Source organism: Heloderma suspectum, chromosome 4 (assembly GCF_057233095.1).
Source record: "Heloderma suspectum isolate Gila_16-S chromosome 4, 16-S_ref, whole genome shotgun sequence".
NCBI lineage: Eukaryota > Metazoa > Chordata > Lepidosauria > Squamata > Helodermatidae > Heloderma > Heloderma suspectum.
Genome location: NC_139461.1, coordinates 265938010 through 265948850, shown reverse-complemented (window position 1 = coordinate 265948850; position 10841 = coordinate 265938010). Strand labels below are relative to the sequence as shown.

At 41.9% G+C, this 10841-nt stretch overlaps 1 protein-coding gene across 2 annotated transcripts; it reads left to right on the top strand.

Moving 5' to 3' along the window:
* The first annotated feature begins 737 nt into the window (after window positions 1–737).
* Window positions 738–10186, top strand: TIMM17A (translocase of inner mitochondrial membrane 17A). 2 transcript variants are annotated; one of them, XM_084853682.1, is made up of 7 exons: window positions 738–782; window positions 1195–1292; window positions 2529–2628; window positions 3450–3513; window positions 7235–7363; window positions 7812–7922; window positions 8647–9968. In XM_084853682.1, the coding sequence occupies exons 3-7, from the start codon at window positions 2569–2571 to the stop codon at window positions 8715–8717; spliced, it is 435 nt and encodes a 144-aa protein (XP_084709808.1). In that variant the 5' UTR covers window positions 738–782; window positions 1195–1292; window positions 2529–2568; the 3' UTR covers window positions 8718–9968. The 2 variants fall into 2 exon arrangements, with proteins under 2 accessions (XP_084709808.1, XP_084709807.1); XM_084853681.1 differs by lacking the exon at window positions 1195–1292 and having other exon boundaries at window positions 8647–10186.
* Window positions 10187–10841: the final 655 nt, after the last annotated feature.

Genomic DNA, 10841 nt, shown 5'->3' with positions numbered 1-10841 from the left:
GTTCTCACTGCAAACGAAGCACCGAAAGAGCCACGCACGGCAAATGAATTAAGGATTTTTTTTTCCGGGCTGACGATCATATATCATAGCACATACAACTCATAGACATTTAAAAAAAATTAGAGTGACACGTAATCTAAACTCTCGATAAAAAAATAGCCGATCTTGATTCATAATGGCGTTGTTCTACCCATAGCATATCGTCAAAACGTTCAGCTTTGTATTAAAATAGAATAGAAAAATCAATGAGACCGGAAGTACCGATAATTGCGATGATGTGTAATTCTAATTTTTCTATCTCTTTGGTGCAATTTCCAGCTAACTTTAGGATTAGCCTCGCCCCTTTCCTATCTCTTCAGGAGCCCCCCCTCTTTTGTAACCTAGAGATATAAAATGGTGGAGTCACACAACTTCACAAACGTGCCTGGTACTTTCGGTCTAAAACTGAACTAAGCTTCCACACGAATCCCAACTTTACTCTGGGAAGGACAGAAGGATGGAACTGATGTGCCAAATAACAAAGCGACGCAACTCTCGCTCCACTCCTGGCGACCGGCGGCTCCCTTTTTTTTTTTTAGTGTCACTCTACCCTTTTTGCTATCTCTGTCCCTCGACCTCCTTCCTCGAGCGCAGCCCCTTCGACCTGGGCGACCAATGGCTGCGCTCAGAGTCTCGCCGGGGCCACGTGACGCACATGCCGGTAGCCGGCCGACTGAGCGCGTCGCCGGCCTGTCCGCGAGGAAGCCGGGATCCAAGATGGAGGAGTACGCGCGCGAGCCCTGGTGAGGAACCGCGCCGCCGTCTCCCTCTCTCCAGAGGGAAGAGGGACAGGACAGAGCTCAGGGGCGGTGCGCTCGGCCCTTGGCCGGGCAGTTGGCGGAGCCGCGTTGCTTTCCCTTCTCCTGCCCCGCCGTGGGGCCGATGACCTTGGAGGGAGGGGGAGAGAGGCGGTCGGCCGAGTGGGTCAGCGGCCCTCACAGACCACGAGGGGTCGGGATGTCCTCCTGGCTGAGACGGCGAGGGACGCCTGCCTCGGTCTCCGCCAGCCCAGGGCGCGCGGCTCCCTCGTGGGTGGATGAAGGGCCGACCCCGGGGGCCCCAGCGAGGCAGAGTCATGGGCTTAGGCTCCCTGTAGCCGGGGGAATGGACAGGCCTTTGGATCGCCGCGCCAAAAGCGGCCCTCTCGTTTTCTAGAATGGAGCAACCCACGTAGAACAGCCTTCCCCAACCTGGCGCCGTTAAGATGTGTTGGACTACGACTCACATCGTCCCCAGCCAGCATGACTAATAAGGTGAGGGGGGTTGTACTCCCAACACATCTGAAGGGCACTAGGTTGAGGAACGCTGAGGTAGAACATAATGGGGAGTGGTAATCTCTCCGTTACACTGATCGGTTTTGGTTTGGCCACCCTGACTTGCCTGTAACTGGGTTGGGTAGAAGACCACGGTCCAGCAGGGAACGACTGGCCAGTTTCTGGTGCATCATCCAACTGTAGTACTTCCTGCTTGCTGGATTCTTGCAGAGAATGCTGGAGTAGGTGGACTCTGGTCTCTGACCCAGCAAGGCATGCCCTGCATTCTTAAGCACATGTGCATACTTGGAATCGCTTGAAACCTTTTTGGTTTTGTCTTAAGAGATCTAGAGTATGCACTCTTGCATTATAAGTTTAAATACATTGGCGGGCTATACAGACAAGACGTATGTTGCACAAGAGTGAGAACAGCACTCTCCTTAGCTTGCATCCAATTGTGTTGTTCCACCCATGGGACTGAACCACTGGAGGAACGGATTTTGTAAGCGGGATCTGAGGGCAGAAATACATCTTATGAAAACCATGGGCGTGCCACTGAAAATAGGTCTCCTCTCCTGTCATCGCGGTATATGTTTCTCTGGACCGACATCATTGGCTAATGGCTGCATTTAGCATCAGTGCGGAAACTGAAATTGGCATTAGGATGTAGGGTATGTTTTATTGCACATTACAGAAGGGAAGAACTTAAAGACTGCCATTTTTAGCTGCAGCAGCACTGTGTTTTACATAACCCAGGGGTAGGGAACCAGTGACTCTCCAGATATTGTTGGACTCCAGCTACCAGCTAATGTGGCCAATGAGTCAGGGATGATGTGGGCTAGAAGGGCTTATCTTTTCTGGTTTCCTTGGATGGACAGGGGTGTGAGGGAGTAGCTTTAAGTAGGATTAATCCATTCTGTGAGCTCATTTTATGGTGTTAGGCTGCAGTCCTGCACTCACTCACCTGGGAGTAAGCCCCATTGAACTCAGTGGGACTTATTGGTAAACATGTATAAAAATGCACTGTTAATCAAGTGTAGCAAGCAGGTTGATTAGGTGCTATTAAAGTAAAATTCAAAGTAGTTGCTAAATTCTTGGGCATACCTAAGTGCCCCCTTGGATCCAGCCCACAGCAAGGAAGAGAATCAGATTGTGAACTAGAAAGTAAACTATTTGATTACAGTGATGTGATGTTTGCAAGGCTGAGTATAGTAATGTATGTGTTCTTCCATTTAGCCCTTGGAGAATAGTGGATGACTGTGGTGGTGCCTTCACAATGGGAGCTATTGGTGGTGGCATTTTTCAAGCCATCAAAGGATTCAGAAATTCCCCAGTGGTGAGTTAAAATTATTTCTTGTGGATTAGATTTTTTATTATATTGTGTTTTTTTCAGTGATTAAAGGCAATGGGGTGGAAGAAACTTCATATTATTTTAATGGAGAAACTCCTGTCAAGGTCAGCTGCTACACGTTGTGGCAGAGTTAGGTATGGAAGGCCCTTCTTGGAGATAAAATATTGGATGCTAAGAACCTCTTAAATTCAGTTCAGGAGATATAACAAATATTCAGGGTTGTTGTTTTTTAAACCTGTTTTTTGTGTGTGGTTTTACACAAAGTGACAAAATAGCTGAAAGCAAATTTCTGTCAAAACAAATGAAGCGTGGAATGTATAAAAATATTAAATTTTTAGTAGCCTTCATATTGCAATTATTTTTAGTACAACTATTAATTCCAGTGATACCTATGGTTTGGGAACAGACAATGTAAAACTACTGGCTGTAATGGAACTTTGAAGGCTTTCCCTCTCGAATGAGCAACTCATGGGTAAGCTGAAACGTCACAGCAGGGGAAAGCTGTGTGGGGCAGGAAGAAAGCCTTGGCAAACCAGATTCAGCCTGTGGCTCTCCTGTCACCCAACCCTTGTATAAGTGCTTAATGAATTGGCCTGTTGCATCTACAGACCAGGTAAATCAATGTGTTTGCATTTAAAGTCATCTTGATTCCATGGACTTGAGGGGGACTAGTGTTTGAAACCCAGTACCTCAGTTTCAGGTTTGTAGATTAGGCTGAATGCATCCTAAATATAATATATATAATATGTGAATAGATTAAAGTAACTGTTGGCATTGCTCCAATTGTGTACTTTTCTCTTTTGCAGGGTGTAAATTATCGGTTGCGGGGTAGTTTGACTGCTATTAAAACCAGAGCACCACAACTGGGAGGTAATCACACTATTTGCATGTTATCTTTTCCTATTCTGTTTTAAAAGGAAAACTGATAGTAATTCTCATGGGACTTAGCTTACCTTCAGTACTTAACTGTTCTTAAATGAACTAAATGATGGAGTACTAGCGCACAAGTATACAGATTTGTAGAACTATCTCCTCATGGACAGTGTGTCATTTGCAGCTTTTTATGTTTTCAACCACAGTTGACTTCGTAACTCCCTTATCCTGAACACAAGTTGCCCCATTCAATATGAGTTTTCAGCTCTGTGAGCCTCTGTTGGACTTTATTTTAACTTTCACTCCAGTTTTGTTGAGGTACTTCATGAAATAAACTCTTCTACAGTACAGACTTATTGTACAATATTAAGCTTACATTAATTTTTAAAAAATCAGTATATGAAAGATACATTTGCACAGGTACATGTGCTTAAATTAACTATTCTATGGAGCCTGCACATATTTTAAGAATGTGTGCAGTATTGCATCCCAATTGAAATAACTACTTGCTGCAGGATTGCTTTTTTCTTTTAAGGTGTGTCTTGAAGAGTGGTGTAATGGAGTCAGGGCTCACAAAGATGTTGCACCTTCATTTTTTAATAAGCAGAGATGCTGACACTATTCCCCCTCCCGCCCTCTGAATTCTGTGTTCCCTCTGAGCTTAGCTGCAATAGTCACAATAACTGGGGGGGGGGGATGAATTTTTCCAGGCAACAGTATATTGTTTGCTGTTGTAAAGCAAATTCTATTGGGGTGGCTTGGGTTGAATGGGCAGTTAAGACCCACCAGCTTTCCAAAACACCTGCTCCTGGCGGAGATGATAACTGCTAGAACTGGTTTGTTGAGATGGATCAACACAGCTGCCTGCATTTTTGGAGTCTCCTTGAGGGTGTGGGTATTGGGTCTGTCATGATGAGCATTTGTACTTCAAAATTTACCACTATGCCACTGGTTTTGAAAGGTCAACTGCACTGTGGGAAAGGTTCCAGGAGAGAGGGAGGGAGGCAAAGATTATACCAGATGCCTGCTCCAACTGGACTGTCCTTGCCCCCATCATAGGGCTATTTACCACGAACTGCCCTTTGGGAATGAACAGATGGAGGCAGGCAGGCAAAGAAAACAAGTGCCTGCTCCAGCTGGACTGATTTCATCTGTTTTAAGTCAGGAGTGGGGAACCCATGGGTTGCATTTCGTGTGGCCCACAGCACCTCTGTAGGATAAAAAGAGGAGGGGAGGCACATATGCAGGAGAAAACAAGAAGAAAGGAAAATGGAGAAATCCCAGGTGCCTGTAGAAAAAAGTTTATTATGGTTCTTTTATGTTGGCCTGACGCATTTTGGAAATATTGATTTCCTTCTTCGGGGCCTACAATAAAAGTATACATACATCACCTTAGTTATTTTATGTTACTCTAGAACATATAAAAACATCTCAGACACACCAAAAATAAACAATTACTATAAAATTACATGAATTTAACGGCCAATTTTAACCTATACCCCATTAATACTTCTGACATCTCCATAAAACTCAAGAAACCATTACTTTTACATATATTAAAAACAACAGGGCAAAAAATAAGAACAAAGTGCAAGGATTCGTTATTGTCTGTATACATATAAAACTTCAAATGAGAACATCAGGATTACTCTAACTGCAATAACTGTCATGTTAAAAGATAACACACATCAATACTGGTTTATAATATTAAAGAAACTTCCTCACATAAGAACAGACCAATGACTTGTCTACGGTATATTGCACACTTGAAACTGACCAGCACCTTTTGTATAAACATATTCCCAGCAAATTATATAAGTTGTGTTGAACTACCTTTATAACAAGGTGGGCTTCGTGAAGTAATTCTGTAGTAATGAAAGTGTACTATTTGTAAATAGCTTGCCAAAATGGCATCCCTAAAGCACACTCTTGAAAGAGAGAACTTCTCATAGAAAAAACCTAAACTATAATTCCCTTATACGATGCCACCATTTCATGAAATAATCAGACAAATTAAAGTCCTCCCATCATCTTATTTTGCAGAAATACTTTCCTTACAACAGGCATTTCTTCTCCTGTGAAAATTTATTGTTCTTCAAAATTGCCTGAGACGGTTAAGAAACTTTGTTTGAATGACCAGGAAGACAAATAGGAAAGGGAACAGAGATTAGGAATGTCCATATTAGAAAATTGTTTTCCTATACAACTTAACTACGCTTTACTCCCTTACTTCTTGTGCCAAATGCAAACAAATCGTAGACTCACCAAAAAATTTTATAATGTTGTACGAGCCATAGTTTTCTCAAGAAAATTATTTGCTTAACGCCCACAAACTCACCTTATCTTGTAGTCAGTATACGGACAAACCTCATCTGTTTGTATTAGCAGAAAGGGTCTTGGGCTGGTGTAAATCATTTGGTTAGAATACCCTTAATTGGTTACACTGGCCTCAAACATTGGTGTTACATAAGAAAAATATAAACCTTTCTCTGCCTGTACTGATTCTGAAGAAACTTAGAGGATTGTTATGGTTCAGGATCATAAATTTTCTAGACATTACAGTGGAGAGGGACCGAAATACTTTCCATACATCGGTGTACAGAAAATCCATGGTCAGAAATTCATATTTGTCATATGACAGTTTTCATCCTCATTACATTAGAAATAATTTAATGTATGGTCAATTTTTAAGAATCCATAGAAATAGTTCCTCAATCCATGTGTTTGAGCATGAGTCTAATCTACTACAGGATCAATTAACAGAGATAGGACATCCTACTGCTGTGACAGAACTGGTGAAAAAAAGGGCATCTTATAAAAGCAAGACAGATTTAATGAATAAGCAATGCATTCAAAATGTGTGTGTGTGTGTGTGTGTGTGTGTGGATGGATGGATGGATGGATGGATGTGTATGTGAGAGAAAAGATTCTTAAGGGAGAAAAAGAGTGAAGCTGCGGGCTGGTGATGATCTTAAGAGAGAATGAAAGAGAGTGTGTGTGGGGTGGCTCTGGCCCTGGCCAGATTCCCTCTGAGGGAATGCAGCCCACATGGGGGAAAAGTTTGTCCATTCTTGTTCTAAGGGTATGGCTTGTAATGTATGGATTGCATTTTACTAATATTGTGAGCTTATTTGAGGACTTAAGCAGGATGCTGATCAATTAAATGAATAAGTGAAATCCTAGTGAATGCCCTAGCCCTTTTAGAATATCAGTGAGGAGCTGCTGGTAAGGGACAGTAGAATTCTAAGGCAGACTCAGCTAGAGGGTGCGGTGAACAGAGAGTCCCATTAGGAAAGGAGAATATAGATAGTGAGGGACTTGTTATCTCAGGATTTATGCTTATTAATATGTTAGAATATTTGCTTACCAATACCTCAGTTAGGGCACAATCCTATGCATGTTTAGACAGTAAACTGTCCCACAACTCCCAGCATGCCCAGGCCAGCATGGCTGACTGGAGGGATGCTCGGAGCAGTAGGACTTGTTCTATCTAAACATGCATAGGATTGTGCCTTTAGCTGTTAAATTTTTGAGCAACTTTTGACAAGTTTCTTCATAACCATTGCCCTTGCTTCTTCTGTGAGTTGGAAGTTAAATTTCCATATCTTCTGCCTGTACTAAGAGCATTGCAATAATACCTCAAAACCCAAATATGGAAACTACTGTTGTTGCTTTGGTCACCGATTCTGAATTCTAAGTATGTTTTCTCTTCAAATAGGTAGCTTTGCTGTCTGGGGTGGTCTCTTCTCGATGATTGACTGTAGTATGGTGAAAGCAAGAGGAAAAGAAGATCCTTGGAACTCCATCACCAGTGGTGCTTTAACTGGTGCCATATTAGCTGCAAGAAGTAAGGACTTTCATTCAGACTGACCGCTTATTAAAAACCATCTCATTAAAAATGAAAAATACTTTCATGTTTGCCAAATTATTAAAATGTAATACAATCCTGTGTCTTTATTCTGTGGTAGCATATTTCTGACTGTTCATTTTCATAGTATTACGAGTTTTATAAAACTTAGAACATATAGCGAATACTATGTTATTACATCTTTAGCAGCAAATCCTTGCATTATATGTCTTGCATTTCTGTAAAATCACACAGGAAAAGTATCATAGAATGCCTGTTCTTTAAACAATCCACATTATTTCTTCAGTTCTTCTTATCCATATACTTTCCCACCTGAAATGTGTAAAGTTGGCAATGTGCCTGACATTTCCAACACTTATAGTTTGTGAAATGGTATATAACATGGCACACCATTAAAGCCCCCTTTCCCTCATTTTGCCTCTTTCAGATGGGCCAATTGCCATGGTTGGATCTGCAGCTATGGGAGGAATTCTTCTAGCTTTAATTGAAGGAGCAGGTATCCTATTAACAAGGTTTGCGTCTGCACAATTTCCAAATGGTAAGATATTTATCTTAGTTCCAAGTATAATATAAGATATTAGTAATGCTTCCTTGAGGCTTTACTCATGTCACTGATTCTTCTTTATCCAAGTGACTCTTCTTTCTATAAGTGATGATCATTCTAAACCATAAGAGGCTTAAACAGAATGGTTTGCTAGGGAAACCAAGATGGCATAATACAGGGAAGAGGCTAGCCCATATTTGTTGAGGAATCTTTTAATAGTCTCACTTAAAACATGGCAAAGATCACACAAGCCACATAATGATGATTCCAGAGAGCTGACAACTCTCATTTTAAACTTATGTGGCAGTAATTCCCAAACTGTGTGTCAGAGCATGCTAGTGTACTGCAAAGGAGCTATCAGTGAGCTGTGAGAAAACAGTGAAAGGCTTCTGGGAGCACATACTGCCTACCTTCAGAGGAGGCTCCCTGCTGTGTCTTTGTGTGACTTGCTGATCTGGCCTTGCCTCCTTCCACTCAGCCTCCAAAACGATGTTACAGTACTGAGAAGCTAATCTATGCACTTCCACATACTTGACTATCTCCTACTGTACAACACTGTCTGATACTGGGGAGAAAACAAATTAATCCCAGTTTGTGTTCAAGGTTTGTGGCTGATCAGAATACGCTATAAATGACTGAAATGCTTAATCTAAAGATATAACCGTTGTGACATGCTGGAGAGCACTGAATACTTAACACGTTTTGTTTTTGGTTGCAGGCCCTCAGTTTTCAGAAGACCCCTCTCAGTTACAACCCTCTCCGTTTGGAGACTATAGGCAATATCAATGATGTCTTGTATTCTTCTGTTCCATGTTGTACGAGCAAATTGTCGCCTTAAAAGGACAAACAAGATGCAGCATCACTTGAAGACTTTTCATTGGACGTGTACACCTAGATGTTTCTGTATTTTTCATAATATTTAAAAGAATATGAATAGTAGGATTCCATTATTGTAAAGTGGATATGAGATGCCTGAAAAACTCCTTAGTTGTGCCTTGTCTTAAGAGGGCCAAGCAGTGTATTGTTACAGAAAGACATGAATCAGTGGCCTCTACAGTATAGTCTTGACTGCAATGGTGCCATTAGTTTTAAGGGACAGAACAGCCATGCAGCACCAGAGCTGCCTGCCCAATACGTCAGAGGAGAGTGTGGCAGTAACAGGAGAAACGAGGTGGGCTGCTTTCTGTTTCAACTGGAATGGGGAGGGGCATGCTTGTTTTCCTTCTCTCTTCTTACAATACCACAGTTAGTTGTGAGACTGAAGGCAAATCATGACAATATTTGAATGTTAACACTTGGAAGGGGTATTTTGCTGGCAGAAACTACTGAGGGAGTCCAAAAAGCTATGTAGGCAGCCCTTCTTTGTTTTGTAAAGCATTTAAGGATTCACGTTGGCTCTCTGCAGGGTTGCCCTAGACTAGAAGCCTGCTCAGTTTTAGGGTTACCCTAGGCTAGAAGGCCTGACCCACTTCAAGTCCCTACAATTAGGTCTTGTATGTAATTCACATAATAATGTAAGAGGGGGATGCTGACAATTTGATGATGTAATTTTCACATGTAAAGTCTACTGCTCATAAACTTGACAAGTTTTCATAGCCTGTATATTCAACCCTTAGCTGTTTTAAGTAGACTTTCCATGCCTGAATACAAATTAGCAATACATTCACATTTGCTTAAATGAAACTCCCACTCTGCAGAGAAGCATGCTTGTAAATATGCAGAATCCAGGAAGCATAATTACACTTGCTTATCCAGACACCTGGCATTATGTAGTGTTCAATTACTGACCATTATTTTCCATTAGAATGTGCACAGATTATAAATGTATTTGTCTTCAACCTAAATATGTGAATGAAGAAGTAACTGTACCCACAAGGTGAAAGGCTGCATAAGCTGTTTCAGTGGGGGGACTTCTTTGATACTTGAAACAAGAAAGAATGGAGATCATATTTGTACAAGCTCTAGTTCAAGAAAATGAACAGTACAATACCTGCAGGGTCTCTTTGCAAAGCTAAAATTAAATTACATCCCTCTAGCAGCAACCTGTGTCTCATTACTCCATTCTCAGATACATGATCTATAGATAGATAGATAGATAGATAGATAGATAGATAGATAGGAATGAATGAACCAACTTTGTGTCCTATCTTGTCTAGTCCTGACATACTTTGGGCTTTCCATGCTTGTTCCATCATGGAAAATGACTACTCAGTTTGAGCCTCAACTGTTTAAACTAGAATACATGATAGGAGAGGATGTAAAAGTGTGGTCTTATTTTTGAGGTAGAGACTTGGTATAAGTGGGATGGTGTATACATTTTAAAAAAGAAATTGGGATAATGTGCATAAATGTGGGGGGAGTATGAGGGATGATACTGAGGTACTTGTGAGTTTGAATTCTATTTTATATTTTTAGTCTGCCCGATAACCACTGTTCTCTAGTGGAAGGGTGGGGAACCTTTTTTCAGCCCCGGGGCCCACATGCCAACAGTAGACGGGGGCTGTACCCCAAATGGCCAGGGCCACCCCAGTGCTGACATGTGGCCTCAGCATGACTATTCATTCTCTCTCTCATATATATATATCTATGAGAGGCTTTTTGAGTCTGCTTTATTGTTGTTTATTCGGACAGTCGCTTCTGACTCTTTGTGACTTCATGGACCAGCCCATGCCAGAGCTTCCTGTTGGCCGTCACCACCCCCAGCTCCCCCAAGGTCGAGTCCGTCACCTCCAGAATATCATCCATCCATCTTGCCCTTGGTCGGCCTCTCTTCCTTTTGCCTTCCACTTTACCTAGCATCAGCATCTTCTCCAGGGTATCCTGTCTTCTCATGATGTGGCCAAAGTACTTCAGTTTTGCCTTTAAGATCATTCCCTCAAGTGAGCAGTCTGGCTTTATTTCCTGGAGTATGGA

Excerpts from the sequence above, each read along its gene's own strand:
- TIMM17A (XM_084853681.1), top strand. The coding sequence starts at position 757 with ATGGAGGAGTACGCGCGCGAGCCCTG. Across the intron at positions 3,514-7,234 it reads CAGAGCACCACAACTGGGAG|GTAGCTTTGCTGTCTGGGGT; the intron begins GTAATCACACTA and ends CTCTTCAAATAG. Across the intron at positions 7,364-7,811 it reads TGCCATATTAGCTGCAAGAA|ATGGGCCAATTGCCATGGTT; the intron begins GTAAGGACTTTC and ends TGCCTCTTTCAG.